The 17,671-nt window shown below is 37.7% G+C and overlaps 1 protein-coding gene across 2 annotated transcripts in view; it reads right to left on the bottom strand.

The window, feature by feature from the left end:
- Positions 1 to 2,733: 2,733 nt before the first annotated feature.
- DCLRE1A (DNA cross-link repair 1A) overlaps positions 2,734 to 17,671 on the bottom strand; it is a 33,632-nt gene continuing 18,694 nt past the window's right edge. Inside the window, exons 9-10 of one of the 2 annotated variants that reach the window (XM_043985448.1) lie at positions 4,006 to 4,147; positions 2,734 to 2,919 (exon numbers count right to left, since the gene is read on the bottom strand). In XM_043985448.1, coding sequence (XP_043841383.1) covers positions 2,759 to 2,919; positions 4,006 to 4,147 — 303 coding nt within the window. In that variant the 3' untranslated portion in view covers positions 2,734 to 2,758. The remainder of the gene's footprint in view (positions 2,920 to 4,005; positions 4,148 to 17,671) is intronic. The other variant, XM_043985449.1, reaches the window with a different exon arrangement.

Below are 17,671 nucleotides of genomic sequence, written 5' to 3'. Positions count from 1 at the left end.
CATCATACAGACTGATGGAGAGGCACATTGTGGGTGTGAGCTGGCTTTAACCAGTGAGGAACTTCAAAGAAACAGTTAAAAGATATAATAAGGAAATGTACAACAGGAAGAGTAGATGGGCTGGTCATGTGGCAAAGGATGACAAAGAGAAAGCCAAAGTACTTCACTGGCACCCTAATTGATATCAGGAGAAATCCAGAAAGGCCTCCAGTATGTTGAGTGGACTTCCTATGGTGAACATAAGAGGACAATGGGCAAGACTTGCACAAAAGGCCAGGCATAGATAGGTTGAGATCTGTATCACTGGAAAGAATTTCCAAATTGATGATATATTTCCATTTAAGTATTTAAGTATGAATGAATCTAAATATTTGACTTGTCCAATCTCTTAAAGCAAACAGTTCGATTCAAGAAAACAAATATAATTTTTAAAATAAGGCCTCATACTACAGCAAATAGAATGAGGATACTTGAGTTTTCATTTAAAAATCAGGTGTCTTAGGGCAGCTCGGTGGCACAGTGGATAGAGCACTGGCCCTGGATTCAGGAGGACCTGAGTTCAAATTCGGCCTCAGACACTTAACACTTACTAGCTGTGTGACCCTGGGCAAGTCACTTAACCCCAATTGCCTCACCAAAAAAAAAAAAAAAAGAAAAAAATAAATAAAAATCAGGTGTCTTAATCAATTTCTCCTATTTTAATTCTTTTATTTGGCAGCAAATGTCTCTCCAGTGATTATGTGGTAACCCCTAATCTACCCTAGGGTGAGGAAAGGAAATCTACATAAAACTTTTATTTATTAAAGGAGCATTCTTTATACTCAGTTGGAAATGGGAGTGGTTTACTTTGGGACCTCCAGACAGGGTCCAGATTGGGTAGTTGTGGTGTCACAATTCCCCAAGCTGGAGTGGTGTGGCAGCTCAAAGGTGGCTTCCCAGCTTTTCTTTTTGTGTAAGAAGTTCCTTCTCTGGTGTGTGTTGGAAAAGCTCCCTTCTTTTGGGGAGTTTCTAGGGTAATGATTGGTAGAACAAAGTGTTATTTACTATATCTGCTATGCTTTGGGATCTTCAAGTGCAGTAATCGATTGAAGGAGCCCAAAGTATGGTATTGGAATGTTTCTTGGTTTGCTTCAAGTGAATTAACAAGGGGCACATGTAGTCATTTTGACCCAGATGGACACTTATCTATGAAGCAACTAGGAGGAGAAATGGGGATACTTTTTTAGCTGGTTTCAGAGGTAAAAGCAAAGATTAATGGAGCCAGACATCGTGGTGCATGCCTGTAATTCCAGGGACCAGGGAAGCTTAGGCTGGAGCATCTCTTGAACTTAGAAGTTCCGAACTGCAGAAGACTACCTAAATTATGTGTTCACACTTAGTTCAGGGCTAAGAAAGAGCCACCAGGATGTCTAGAGAGGAGCAAATCAGACCACATAGGAAGTGAAGCAGGTCAAAGGTCCTACACCGAACAGAAGAGGGATCAAGTCTGCAAGTAGTATTGAATATCTACTCTGGGAAACATGGGGAGATCCTAGCATTTTTTAAAAATCAAGGAATAATTAACTCTTCCAAGATTCGTGATAATTATCTAGAAAGTGTCAGGAGAATTACACTGGGTTGTTCTTTCAAGTGAGGAATCAAATGCCTCACTGAGGTGTTGATAGTTCTTTGGGTTTTTTTCCCCCTTTTCTTTAAGACCCTATATATGAAATGCTAAGGCAGATCCAATAGGATAAAGTTATATATACTTATAGGGGGGCTAAACTTCCAATACATGAAGATCCCGCTTATCAATATAGCAATGTATAAATGTGCAAATGTATGTATATAATTGATAGCATGCAATATTGATTCATTTACACTCCTCAGAGTGAGGAAGGTTAGCATTTGAAGTGACACTACTCTAAGAAGTAAAACCATAATCTTATATACAAATATATAATAATAAAAGGGTTAAAACTACAACAAGCAGACATTTTTATATAAAGCACTGCAGAATTCAAAATCTTGTTGGCCTAGCATTACTCTACACTTTACTTTTTATTGTGTGACATGCAGAGAATGCCTAGTCAAAAAAAATATTTTCCTAAAGCAAAAAAGAAAATCATAAACCTAAATCCTCGAAGGAAAAAAAGAAAAAAACACACACACACCTCTGTGAACTCATTTGATTTATTATTTTAAAAACATAAATATGTTATAAAAATGCCATCTTGCCAAAAATGGAATGCATTACTACATATAATAAGTAATCTGTAATACTTTCAGTCTGGTGTGCATATTGTAGTGGCTCCTTTTTTGTCATATATGTCCCAATCTACTCCCACCCCTCTGAAGCCATTTGGAAATGAAGATAAAACTATGTATTCATCTACACAGGCCAGAAAGGATCCTAAGGAAGAGTTACAAAAAAGAAAAGAAGGTCTGCAAAAATGGTCAATAGTCTGCTCTTGTTGACTTCTCACAGGCTACAGACAATAGATTTTAAGGAAGCTATACACAGAGAGGAAAAACATTTTCACTTTCTCATTGAAGGCTCGGGGTGGCAGCCAGTCAGCATACCAGATATCTTATCATAAATGTAAATGAAGAGAAAACAAACCTCATGTAGAAAAATTACAGATATCTATGTGGTTTTTAAATAAAGTGCATGTCTATTCATGGGAAGAAAGGGGGCATGGAGAAACAGGATTTAGATGTTGGGAAAAAAAATCCACATCAGGGCCAGACAACTTAATGTCATTTTTCAGTCTTTTAATCAATAGCCAGCTTCATGCTTCCATTCATTAAAATATTTCTCCATTGTATTCCTGGATTTCCAGGAACCAACATTTACTGTAGATATGATTTTCTGTGGCTTGAGCCACTGGACAAAGCGCTTCATTTCCAGGTAACTGCTATGCTCACTGTAAGGGATTCCTACAATACAAAAAAGAAAATGGTCTTTGTTTTACTAAAATCATATTTACTACAAATTTTGCACACAAGAAACTTTTCAAAATGTCAAAATCTTTTGCCAGACATATAATGATTTTTATTTCCTATCATAGGTAACGAAGTCTTGTTTGTTAGTAAACCAGTAGAAATATATATATATATACACACACACACACACATATATATACACACATATATGTACATATATATATGTACATATATATGTACATATATATATATATCTTTGCTAGATAGGTACACATGATATCCACTTCTTTTTGGTTTATAGATTCCAAGTGTCTGAGATTACCTATGGCAGAACAAGAAGGATGAAGAGCATGAAATTCTTGATTTTTTATAAGTCAAAAGAAGAGGAAGAAAAAGCAAGAAAGGTAGAAAGCTTCTATTTACCATCACTGGCAGGCCAACTGTGGAGGAGCCACACTGGAGGATAAAGGTCTAAAATTAGAAATGGAGTTCTTAGAGGCTAACAGGGACCCTCCCAAATGGGTCCAATGACGTACAGAAGAAACACTTGCTTTTTACTGAAGATGACTTTTTGGAAGAAAACCTGAGAAATTAAGACTAAAAATAACCCAAATAACAAAGGTCTGATATTTAAAATCAACTTCCATTACAACATACCAAACCTGACACCTTCCTGTTTTTAATCTAATTAAAAAAAAAAAAAAGATCCCAAGCTTCCTGGCTATGTGATTGCCTACTATTACTTTTAAGAGTTTTCACAATTCCCTTTATTGACAGTGACAAAAATCAGGATTGAAGTATTATTTCTATTCTTTAATTCTATGGTAGATAGATTCCTTCACATCATCAAACAACTTAACAAAATTTACCAGGCATCTTTTAAAATACCAAAGATATATTTTATATAATATACTCAAAGAACAGAAAAAAACTTGAAACACTAGCAGTTTCTTAGTGTATTCTGCAATGTTCTGGAATTAGCAATTTATTTATAATTTTTTTCTAAATCTTGTTTTCAACCTCTTGTAAATAATAAAGTCATCATGGATATGAAAAGTGGAAGAGCTTAAACACTTATACCATATATTGAAATATTTCCTTTGGTTTGGGGAACAATATCTGTTACAGAGGCAAACTTCTCAGAATGTGTCCACCCCGTAGGTCGGAAAGCCAAAATGCGATCATATTTCCCACGACACTTGTTCAAATGGTTCTGCAAACCCTGTAAAAAAAACAAAAACAACCCAAAACACCAATATAATGATCCAATGGAATAGGTTGATGAATTACATGGAAATATGATAAAGATAAAGCCATACTGTATTAACACAACTCATCCCTAGGATATTTCCCTTTTTTTACTTATTAAATGTAAGGGAGCAACAACTAAGTAACAGTCCCAAAAAAATGTATCAAGATATTCTTCTCTATTTAGGTGAATCTAAACATTAAGTCTGAAAACAGACTTGAAAAGATGGAAGGAGACTACAAATACATTCAGAGAATATCCTTAGTGTTAGAAGGGTCCTTATTGTTCATCTAGCTTAACACCTAGGGACCAGGTAAAGAAAATGAGCACCAGCATGTTTACTACATGCCATGCACTGTGCTGAATAAAAAGAGAAAACAAGACTGCCCCTGCTTTCAAAAGAGCTCATATGCTAATTGGAGGAGACAATATATATGGAAGGGATTCGCTGTAGAAAAGCCTAGGAATTTTTAGGGGGTATCAGCAAGGCTAACAGTGAGGTACAAGTGTCTTTAGGGTAGAAAAACTTTGGGAAAGGAAGAATCTGATGGGATCTGGGTAGGACTGAGGGGGGAAAGGACCTAGTACATGCTGGACAAAGAAATCTAAAGACAACAAAATTACCATATTGGGGAAAAAAAACAACAAACGAGCAAGGAGAAATCTCAACAAAGAAAACATAAAAGAATTATCAGAATCTCCTATACATAGTAATAGTAAAATTTAAGAGATCAAGAACACTCTCAAAAATTATGTTCAAATTAATGGAAAATAAAATTGAGATCTTAACTCAGATTCAGAAAATAAAAATGAAACAAGCCAAAAAAGAAAGGTTTCCTGCATATGAAGTGGTATCTAACCTCAGTCTTAAAGGAAGCCAAGGAGTTTAAGAGGCAAAGGAGGAGAAAATGGAGGGAGACCCAGCAAAAAGGCAGAAAGATGGGAGATTGAGGGATGAGGCAATAAGACAGTCTACCTGGACAAAAAGTGTGTGGCAGGGAGTAAGGTATAAGAAGACTGGAAAGGTGGGAAGAGACCAGGTTGTAAAGGAAGTGCCAAGGGACTTTATATTTGATCTTGGAAGTAATAGGGAGCCACTAGAGGTTTTGCTGTATAGATGAGGGTCAGGTGAGAGAATGGAAAGGTTTGGTTACTTTGGTCGCTGCCTCTGGAAGTTGTGGGCTTTCCCTCACTGGAGGGTTTCAAGTAAAGGCTAAATAACTATTTGTCAGATGTGTTGTAGGAGGGGTTCTTTTCCAAATACTAGTTGGACCAGGTAACCACTGAAGGTAACCCTTCTATTTATATAAAATTCTGTGATTCTGATTCCATGGTATACTAGCTTGATGGATATATGGATGTTAGTGTACACACACACACACCTCTGTATATCTTTTTTTTTTTTTCTTTTTAGGGCAATGAGGGTTAAGTGACTTGCCCAGGGTCACACAGCTAGTAAGTGTTAAGTGTCTGAGGCCGGATTTGAACTCAGGTACTCCTGAATCCAGGGCCGGTGCTTTATCCACTGCGCCACCTAGCTGCCCCCTCTGTATATCTTTTTATACACATATGTGCATTTTCAGCATTTGTTTTATAGTACTTATTACAAGAGTAGTTAAATTTCAGGGTCCATAGACCATTTCACAAAGGTCAAATATTACCTGAGATACTTTGCCCACCTCTTACTTCTTGCTACTACTAAAACTCACTCACAAAACATGTGTCTTTCTATTACCCCCTGGGTAATTCTCATTTTTAACTGTTCAGAGTCTGAAGTATTTTATGAATTATAGTACAATACTACCAATAGAATGCTAGTATTAAAAACATGAGTCTCTGTTCCAGAGAGAAGTATGGGGTCATGAAGAAGTTTTGCAATTTCCCAAAGATAATCTAGTCTGCTCTCTTGCTCTTGCTTAACTCTGAGTTCACCTCAAGTCATACAGTCACCATGTCTGTTCAAGATACACACGCACAGAGATAAGCTCTATAGATTTTCTATCTAGCTGCATGACCTACTCTGGTTAACAGGCATTGTTCATCCACTTGTACTTGTTTTTTGCTGGATGCATGGTTAGGTAAAACTTGTGAATGGTTATAGGTCTCATCCAGGAGGCTTAGTGATGTTCTGGGGCTTGATGTAAATGGCAGAGTATCTAGCAACAGTTGGAAAAACTCACCACCCAAAAGAAGCCAGTTTAGACATGGAAAATGAGTAGGGTCTCCTCTTCAACATGGGCAAGAATACTCCTGTTCAGCATATATTTGTTTTATACCTTGTATCAATGATCAGATGATTGAAAAGGGTTCTCTTTATTGTTAAATCTTTCAAGGAATCCTACATAATTTTGATGTATGTACATAAGACACTTTGTTGAAAAAGAATTTTCATGCTAGTGCTTTATTCTAACAAATCAAATGTTTTTTTTAAAACAAATATCATCCCTTCATAATCAATTTCCACCTGTGCCCTCCATCTAATTTATTTCTATCATCTGTCCTAATACTGAGAAAGTTCTTATGAGTTAGATGTATCATCTTTCCCATGTAGGAATATAAACAGTTTAACGTTTTAACATCCCTCTTAATTTCCTTTTCCTGTTTACATTTTTATGATTCTCTAGCGTCTTGTAATTGAAAGTCAAATTTTCCATTTAGTTCAGGTCTTTTCATCACGAATACCTGAAAGTCCTCTTTTTCATTGAAGTCCCATTTTTTTCCTCTGAAAGATTAAACTCAGTTTTGCTGGATAGCTGATTCTTGGTTGTAACACCAATTCCTTTGCCCTCTGGAATATCATATTCCATGTCCTCCAATCCTTTAATGTAGAAGCTGTTAGATCTTGTGCTATCCTGACTGTGGCTCCACAGTACTTGAATTGTTTCTTTCTGGCTGCTTGCAATATTTTTTCTTTGACTTGGGAGCTCTGGAATTTGGCTATAATATTTCTGGAAGTTTTCATTTTGGGATCTTTTTCAGGAGGTAATCGGTAGATTCTTTGAATTTCTATTTTAACTTCTGCTTCTAGAATATCAGGGCAATTTTCCCTAAAAATTTCATGGAAGATGATGCTTAAGCTCTTTCCTTTATCATGGTTTTTAGGTAGTTCAATAATTTTCAAATGATCTCTCCTGGATCTATTTTCCAGGTCATCTGTTTTTCCAAGGAGATACTTCACACTGCCCTCTATTTTTTTTTATTCATTTGGATTTGTTTTATTGTGTCTTGATTTCTCATAAAGTCATTAGCTTCTATTTGCTCAATCCCAATTTTTAAGCAATGATTTTCTTCAGAGAGCTTTTGTACCTACTTTTCCATTTGGCCAATTTGGCTTTTCAAACTGTTGATTTTTTTTTTTTCATGACTCTCCTGGATCACCCTCATTTCTCTTTCCATTTATTCCCCTCTCTCTCTTACTTTATCTTCAAAGTCCTTTTTGAGTGCTTCTATGGCCTAAGACCAATTCATATTTTTCTTGGAAGCTTTGGATGTAGGAGCCCTGCTATCATATTCTGAGGGTGCACCTCGATTTTCCTTGTCACTAAAGAAACTTTCTATGGTCCTCATATTTCTCTGTCTGCTTATCTTGCCTGTCTTTTACTTGACTTTTAACTCCTTCTTTTTAATTTTTTTTTTTATTTTTAGTGAGGCAATTGGGGTTAAGTGACTTGCCCAGAGTCACACAGCTAATAAGTGTTAAGTGTCCGAGGCCAGATTTGAACTCAGGTCCTCCTGACTCCAGGGCTGGTGCTCTATCCACTGCGCCATCTAGCTGCCCCCTTTTAACTCCTTCTTAAAGTGAGGTACTATTTCCAGGATATACTGTCCCAATCTTCAGGGGGTCTAAGGTGGTATGATTTAAGGAGGGTCAGGTTCTTCACATGCTTGGCCTGTTCTCTGGTCCATAGATAACCTCAGGCCAACCTGCTAATTAACCAGACAACAAAATTTTGTGTACTGTGGTTGTTAGATCTAACAAGCCTGCACCCCTCTCCAACCTGGGCCACCATAACTCAAGCCTACCTCCTGGTCCCCAATAGGGGTGAAACACCCCAGTTCAGCCTCAGCATCAGTAGAGATCCCTATAATCTCTCCCCTGCTAACTGCTCAGCCCTCTCACCAGACTGTGAGCTGAGTTCCAGAAGATATGGCGCTACAGCTGATTCAGAGGCTCTGGGGGTTTCTTTCTCTGGCAAGGCCTGCCTGGGACTGCATCTGTGTCAGCATAACCTCAGGGTTAGGCTCCACTCCTTCCCCAACACAGCAGCTCCGTCCTGTAGACCTTCTAAGCCATCTTTGGCTGTAAAAATGATTTCAGCCCGTTCTTTTGTGGGTTCTGCTGCTTCAGGAACTGTCCTATGGCATTATTTGGAGGTTTTTTAGAGCAATTGTGTCATGAGTTCCAAGAGCTTACTGCCTTTCTTCCACCACTTTGGCTCCGCCCCAGAAATCCTTTTAAGGAGAGAATTTGGGGGGAAGACAAGGAAATGAGGGTTAAGTGACTTGCCCAGGGTCACAAAGCTAGTAAGTGTCAAGTGTCTGAGGTCAGATTTGAAGTCAGGTCCTCCTGAATTCAGGGCCAGTGCTTTATCCACTGTGCCACCGAGCTGCCCCCCAAATACTTTTTAAAAATAGTCAACAAATGATAAGTAATCTTGTATTACCTCATTTTTCAGTCTATTGTGTAATGGTAAAGATGTGGTCCAGGGCAGTTAAGTGATGCAGTGGATAGAGTGCTGGGCCTGGAGTCAAGAAAACTCAACTTCTTGAGTTCAAATCCAACTTCAGATACTTATTAGCTGTGTGACCCTGTGCAAGTTACTTAACTCTGTTTGCCTTAGTTTCCCCATCTATAAAATGAGCTGGAGAGGGAAATGGCAAACCACTCCTGTATCTTTGCCAATAAAACTCCAAACAGGGTCACAAAGAGTTGAACACAACTGAAAAACAACTTAACAAAAAAAAAAGATGTGGTCTACTGTGCCTACCTGTTCCTTAGTAATATTCTCTCACTAAAATCTTGATGTTAAGCATAGATTATTTTCATAACATTTTATATAGACTGGGAATTTCATATATAGGTTGGTAGTTATTGATATTCTCTTAGGTTGTTGTTTTTTTCTTTCAATAGTCTCTAATATAAAAAGTTTTGGCACACACCAGTAGGAATATTTTCTAAGTTTCCAAAGAATCATGTAAAAATATAAGTTAATGTTTTACTACATTCATTTAGCACTAGGCTTGTAGTCAAGAGGTGGTGGTAAACTACAGAATATATATTTGAATTTCAAGAGGCTTGACCTAGATAACATGCATAGATGTTATTTGCACTATTTAAAAGATAGGCCTGTCCTCTGGATACAGGTTTGCTTTTTAAAAATGCCACCATTTTTGATGCAATGGAACAAATTGGGTAAAACCTGGCATTAATCATCAACTAAGTCATAGCCTCACAGGATATATCTTTTCTGTTCTTGTTTTGTAGAGATATCATAAAATTATTAAGTTGGAAGTGATCTATGAGGTCACTAAATTCAATCTATACCTAAACAAGGTATTCTCCCCTCTACCCTACAACATGCTTGACAAGTAGCTGTGTGGACTTTTCTTGAAAAACTTAAGTGAGAACCCATTATCTCCTAGAGCAGCCCCCTCCACTTTGAGATAATCCGACGATTAAGTGTTTTTCCCTTACATCAAAGCTCACTTTGGCTTTTTAAAACTTTCTACTCAGTGCTTATAATTCTGCCCTTTGGAGCCAGGAGGAACAATGCAAATCTATCACCCTTCAAAAAGCCCTTTAAATATTGGAAGACAGCTTTCTTACCACCTCTAAATCTTACATCTTCCAGGCCAAACATTCTCCTACATGGGTTGCACAACAGCTTCAGACCTGTACAAGTAGAGAGAATGTCCTCAAAGGGACATCCCTATACTACTGATGATATAAATCTAGATTTTTTTTAAATAGCAAGTTCAAACTGGAAATGGATCTCAAATAGAATATGGTACAGTCTGGAGGATCATGGATCATGTGAATGAACTGGATTATTGCATCCTAAAATTCTTGAGTTCTTGAAAAAATTAAATAAAAAACTCAAAAGAAAAATAAACAGCTTAGGAAAAAGCTGGAAAATCAGCAAACAAGTATACCATTTTTTTTAATGGAGGAAAAAACTCAAGAAATTCAATAATACAATAAGAAAAGGAGCAGCCAAAAAGACAAAATTGGAAGAATATGACAGAATCAGAGTTTTACAGTGGGAGTTTACAGGTCACATAGGTCAAACCCTCCTCATCTGTAGATAAGGAAATTACAAATTAGTGACTTGGTTATGGGTACAAAGGTATTAAGTGGGAGAACAAGAATTTGAATTCAGATCCTGTAATTACAAATCCAGTAGTCTTTTATACTACACCAATTTCTAAGAATGGGGTAGGTTCTAAGGATTAAGGACTAAATGATCTCTAAGGTCCTATCAGTTCAAGGTCTATGACTATGAGTCATCTAGGTGATGCAGTGTATAAGTGCTGGGCTGGAATCATGAAGACCTGAATTCAAATTTGGCTTCAGAAACTTATTAGCTATGTGACCTTGCGTAAGTCACTTAACCTGTTTACCTGTTTCCTCAAAATGTGGTTAATAATAGCCCCTATCTCTCAGGGTTGTTGCAAGGATCAAATGAAATAATATTTGTAAAGCACTTAGTACAATGCCTGGCATGTAGTAGATACTATAGAAATGATAGCCATTATTATTACTATAAAAAACAAATGGTCTGGAAAACAGGGTAGGAGAATAATTTTTAAATTATTGAACTCCCAGAAGAGTGTAATTAAACAAAAAACCTGGATAACAAAATTCAAGAAATTCTGAAAGAAAACCAGAAAGCAAAATGAAAAGAAAGAAACCAAAGTGTAGTCACCAAATGCCAGTTTCCACAGTGCAAAAGTACTGCAAAGGCTCTGTCCATGGTCTTCTTCTCTTTTCCCTTTATATTATTTTGCTCGGTGATCTCATCAATTTCCATGGATTCAATCATTATCTCTATGATGATGACTCCCGGATCAATTTATCTAGTCATAATCTCTCTCCTGACCCCTGGTCTCTTATTTCCATCTACCTACTGGGTATCTCAAACTGAATGTCTTATAGCCATCCTAAGTTTACCATGTCTAAATCAGAACTTATTATATTCCACCTCCCCCCAATCAAACCCTCCCTTCTTAATATCTCTACTAATGCTTAGGGTATCACTTCATTCCCCCATGACCCAATTTTTTATTTCCACCTCTCTCATCCCTCCTACCCCAAAGTTCCAACCAAACATTCATGCCTTCTAGATTGCCTGTTCCATAAGCAACAAACTTCCCTTTATCCTAACTCTTTTCCTTTCCTATTCTTCCATCTCCTTATTGAAACCTAGCTCCCCAATAGTGACTGCTTCTCAGGCTGAGCCTTCACCCATTCTCCTCAGTCCACTGGTAAATACCATATAGTTGGAATACTCCTTGGACCCCATGGAGACTTCCAGGTTCTCCCCCTACCTTCATCAATCAAAAACTTCTCTTCCTTTGAAGTTCATGCAATCTATATATATCACCCAATCTGAATCCTGGCAGCTATTGTCTATGCCCTTTAGGTCATTCCCCTTTCTTCCTCAATGAGTTTAATACCTGGTTCACAATTTTTCTCTCCTTAATTTCTGCCCTCATACAAGGGAAGGTCAACATACATACTGACTCCCTCAAATACCTTAAAAATTCAGTTCCTCAAACTACTAACTTCCCATGAAATACTCTACCCTACCTTAGCCACACACAAAGATGGTCATACCTCTGATCTTGCCGTCACCCACAAATGTACCAAATCCATGTTCAAGAATCCTGAAATCCCCTTATCTGACCATAATTTTTTGGCTTTCCACCCCTTCCTCTTCCTTCCCTTACCAAACCCTACTCTTTTTCAATACCATGACCTCCAATCCTTGTACTAGCCATTGTCTCCTCTTTGTCCCATCTTAATTCCTTGACAAATCAGTTCAACTCTATGCTGTCCTGTTCTCTTGGGTCTCTAACCCCCTTATCATAATAACAATTATGCTCTGCCAAGACTCAATCTTGGATTACTCCTACAACCTGACACCCTGGCTTTTACACACATGCTACTAAACAAAAGTGGAGAAAAATTACATCATTCTGACTGGGTCTACTACAAATTTATGTTAAGCAATCAACTGGACCCTTATTGCTGCTAAGCAACCCCTTCTACACCTCCCTTATGAACTCGTTATCCCACTCTCCAAAGCAACTTTTCTCAATCTTTTCATCCCTCCTCAAATCTCCCATAGCTTCCCTTACCTTCACCCAGTTGAGAACTTTGCCTCATATTTTACAGAAAAAATTGAAGTCATTTGTCACAAGGTCCCTCACCTCCCCTTTTCCTCATTCCATATCATTCAAATGCCTTCTACCACTATCTCTTCCTTCACCTGTCTCACAAGAAGTTGTCCTACTCTTTAACAAGGCAAACCCTTCTACCTACATAAGCAATCCTATTCCATCCCATTTCCTTCAACAGATTACCCCCTCTTTCATCCATGCTTGTTCACTTATCCTCAATCTCTAATTCTCTATTGCCTTCAAACATGCTCAGGTTTCCCCCATCCTTAAAAAAAATCCCTACTTGATCCTTCTATCCCTATCATCTTCTACCTTTTTTGTGGCTAAAGTCCTTGGGAAAACCTTCTACTATAGGAATCTTTACTTCTCTTCTCAATGCCCTATAATCCAGTTTCTGAACTCATCATTTCACTGAAACTACTCTTTCCAAGGTTACCAATATCTTAATTGCCAAATCCAATTTGGCCTTTACTCAGTCTTCATTCTTCTTGATCTCTGACACTGTTGAATATATTTTTTCTCCTTAATATTCTCTTCTATGCCTTTAAGACACAACCCTGACCTGAGTTTTCATTCCTTGTCAGTGCCTTTTGTTGAATATTTGTCCAGGTCACACCCTGTAGCCATATGTGTTCCTCAGAGTTCTCTCCTGGGTTCTCTGTTCTTTTCTGACTATATTACTTCATTTGGTGATCTTACCCACTTCCATGGATTTAATTACCATCTCTATGCAGATGATTCTCAAATATACCTATCCTGCCCTATTCTTCCTGCTGACCTCCAATCTCACATCTCCAAATGTTTTTCAGAAATCTCCAACTGAATGTCCAGTAGACATCTTAAACTCAATATGTCCAAAACTCATTCTCTTTCCCCTGACAAAATTCTTTATTGTCAAGGGCACCACCATGCTCCCACTCTCCTAGGCTCAAAATCTAGATGTCATCCTCAGCTCCCTGCTATCTCTTACCGCCCCCGCCCCCCCCCCCACCATATTCAAGCTGTTGCCAAAGCCTGTCAATTTTACCTTGGCAACATCTCAAATACATCTCTCTTCTTCCCTCTGATGCTGCCATTGCCTTTATTACCTCATGCTTAGACTATTGCATTAGTCTTCTGGTTGGGCTGCCTGACTCAAGTATCTCTCCACTCAAATCCATCCTTCATTTTGCTGCCAAAGTGATTTTCCTCAAGTGCAGGCCTGACCATGTTATATCCCCTTCTACCCACAAAACCAATACACTAAAATAGCTCTCTAACACCTCCAGGCTGAAATACTTTAGCAAGGTGCCTGGCACATAGTGAGTGCTTCATAAAACTGCATTCACTAGCACAGGAGAAGTTAAGTCTCAATGTTCATAAACTCCAGTGGCTCCCAGTTACCTCCAGGATCAAATATACAGGCTTTTAATATCCTTCACAATGTTGCCCCTTCCTGTCTTTCCAGGCTTCTTAGAATTTTCTCTATTCCATGTGCTCTATGATCCAAAGACAATGATCTCCTTGCTGTTCCTCACCCAAGGCCCTCCATTTCCCAGCTCAGTGCATTTCACTGGCTGCCCCTCATGTCTGGAATTCTCTCCTTTTCTCTACCTCCTGGCTTCTTCAAGCTTGAGATAAAATCCCACTTTCTACAAGGTCTTTCCTGATCCTTTCCTGATCCTTTTCTTCTGAGATTATCTGATTTATTCTGTATCTATCTTGTTGATTGCATGTTGTTTCCATAATTAGAATGTGAACTTCTAAATCACTACTAATTAGAGAAATGCAAATTAAAATAACTCTGAGGTACCACCTCACACCTATCAGATTGGCTGATATGACAAAAAAGGAAAATAATAAATGTTGGAGATGTGGAAAAATTGGAACACTAATGCATTTTTGGTGGAGTAGTGAGCTGATTCAACCATTTTGGAGAGCAATTTGGAACTATGCCCAAAGGCCTATGGGACTGTGCATAACCTTTGACCCAGTAATACCACTACTAGGTCTGTATCCCAAAGAGATCATAAAAAAAGGAAAAGGACCCACATATACAAAAACATTTATAAGAGCTCTCTTTGTGGTGGCAAAAAATTGGAAATCAAGGGAATGCCCATCAATTGGGGAATGGCAGAGCAAGCTGTGGTATATGAATGTAATGGAATACTATTGTGCTATAGGAAATGATGAGCAGGCAGATTTCAGAAAAACTTGGTAAGACTTAAGTGGTCTGATGCTGAGTGAAGTGAGCAGAACCAGGGGAACAGTATACAAAGTAACAACATTGTGGGATGATCAACTGATAGACTTGGCTCTTCTCAACAGTGCAATGATACAAGACAATTCCAAAGGACTCATGATGGAAAATGTTCTCCTCATCCAGAAAAAAGAACTATGGATTCTGAATGCATACTGAACCATACTATTTCTACTTTTGTTTTTGTTTTTTTGTTTTTTGAGGTTTTTCCTTTTTGTTCTGATTCTTCTTTAACAAAATGACTAATGCAGAAACATGTTTAATGTGATTGTATATATATAACCTATCTCAGATTGCTTTCTCTTGGGGAAAGGGGAGGGAAGGAAGGGAGGGAGAAAAATTTGGAACTAAAAATCTTATGAAAACAAATGTTGAAAACTATTTTTACATGTAACTGGAAAATAATAGAATACTTTTATGATTAAAAAAAAAGAATGTGAGCTTTTTGAAGACAGGGACTGTTTTTGCCTTTCTTTGTAAACTCAATGCTTAGCATAATTTCTGGTAAGTGCTTAATAGATGCTAAATGACCAAGGCCAGAAAGAAACATATTACTTACAAGATAACTCTAGTGAGAATCACAGAGGACTACATCTTTTATAGGAGACAGGAAATAAAGAATCAGAATATGATATACAAGGAGATACAGAAAAAACAATCTACATACAAGAAAAACTCATCCTGTAAAGCAGAACATAACCCTACAGGAAAAAAATTTTAGATGACAATGAATGACTTCCACTTCTAAGCATTCTCACTGAAAAAAGGGCTAAGCAGAGTCTTCCAAAGATAAATACAGCAGAAAAACAAAGAGGAAGATAAATAAGAGTGAATAAATCCAAAGAATTAACATAACAATCAAGTCTAGTGGGAGTTCTATAGTAGTTTTTCTATCACTATAGAAACCTATGCTTCTTTAAAATCCCTAAATATTTAAGAATCAATGAGAGAATAAAGAGAGATGTAGGGACTGGGTATTTTGAAATAAATTAAAGAAAAAGGATATATTCTAAGGTAATAGTGTCAAACTCAAATAGAAACAGATCCTTGTGTGATGCACATTAACTCAGACAATCACAAATTAACCTTATCTGTATTGTATTTTTTTTTTGTTAAATATTTCCAAATTACATTAAAAAAATTGTTTTTTTTAAGTGAGGTAATTGGGGTTAAGTGACTTGCCCAGGGTCACACAGCTAGTAAGTGTTAAGTGTCTGAGGCCGGATTTGAACTCAGGTACTCCTGACTCCAGGGCCAGTGCTCTATCTACTGCGCAACCTAGCTGCCCCTCCAAATTACATTTTAATCTGGTTCTCCCATACTTGGGAGTTTTCTGGTCAACACCTCTGCTCTAAGGAATTAAGAGCAAAGAAGAGAACAAATTATTATTTCTCCTAATTAGTATATCACGGAAGACATTATTCAAAGATACAGGGAGGAAGAGGTGGAATTTCATGATTATGCTCTTATCTGACTCACACATATATGAAAAATATTTAAAGAAGTAACCTTTGTGGAAGGAAAATGTGGAACACAAAAATAAATCCCTATAGACTGAGGAATGACTGAATAAATTATGATAAATTAATGCAATGAAATATTATTATGTTGGGGGCAGCTAGGTGGCACAATGGATAAAGCACTGGCCCTGGATTCAGGAGGACCTGAGTTCGAATCCGACCTCAGACACTTGACACTTACTATCTGTGTGACCCTGGGCAAGTCATTTAACCCTCATTGCCCCGGAAAAAAAAAAAAGAAAGAAAGAAATATTATGCTTTAAAAAATGATGAATGTGAACTATCCAAAGATACTTATAAAGGTTTTTATGAACTGAAATAGTGAAGCAAACAAAACCAAGAAAGCAATATATACAATAACCGCAATAACAAAGTAAAGCAATACTTAAAAAATATCAGATCTCAAGTTAATACAGTGACCAACCTTAATCCCAGAGATTTAATAAGGACATGTACGAACTTTTTCTTAGTAGAGAAGCAGAAGACTACAAATGCAGAATAAGGCATGTACTGTCAAGCATGGTCAATGTGTCAGTATGCTCTGCTTAACTACTTTGTTTTTTGTTTTTTTGCAGGGCAATGGGGGTTAAGTGACTTGCCCAGGGTCACAGAGTTAGTAAGTGTCAAGCGTCTGAGGCTGGATTTGAACTCAGGTACTCCTGAATCCAGGGCCGGTGCTTATCTACTGCGCCACCTAGCCGCCCCTACTTCTTTGTTATAAGGAAAAGCTTTACTGTGTGGAGGATATCAGTGGAAAATAACAGTAATATTTTAAAAAGAGGTTTTCAATAAGATATTTAAAAAATAAGATGGGAAGGGAGCTTGAAGTTAATATTCCTGTGTCTTTGTTGTTGTTGTTGTTGTTGTTTGTCCTTTGTTCCAAAGAGGACCATGTTATCAGTGTGATGCCATGACTTACAATGAATTGGATTTAAGTGAGGGAGGGCTGTGCAAGGTCACCAACCTCACTCTCTCCTCCAGAGCCATCTGGGTCCAATGGCAAGATATATATCAGGACAACTGGAAATGGCCCCAGATGTTTGAGGAAATCAGGGTTAAGTGACTTGCCCAGGGTCATGTAGCTATTAAGTGTCTGAGGTCAAATTGGAACTGACGTCCTCCCAACTTCAGGGCCAGTGCTCTATCTACTGTGCCACCTAGTTGCCCCAGCTAACATCTTTATTAGCCTATCATGGAAGCCAAATTGGAAAGGGACCTATAAGAAAAGAGGATTTCAAAATATGACCCACAGAACAGACACTGTACTTCTCAAAACCAAAAAGCCATTCCTACAATTAGATTAAGTATATGAAGTATTCTATCTTTTCATAGGCA

This window comes from Dromiciops gliroides, chromosome 2, assembly GCF_019393635.1.
Source record: "Dromiciops gliroides isolate mDroGli1 chromosome 2, mDroGli1.pri, whole genome shotgun sequence".
NCBI lineage: Eukaryota > Metazoa > Chordata > Mammalia > Microbiotheria > Microbiotheriidae > Dromiciops > Dromiciops gliroides.
Note: the sequence above shows the minus strand (reverse complement) of the source record. Positions and strands in the feature narration are given on the sequence as shown.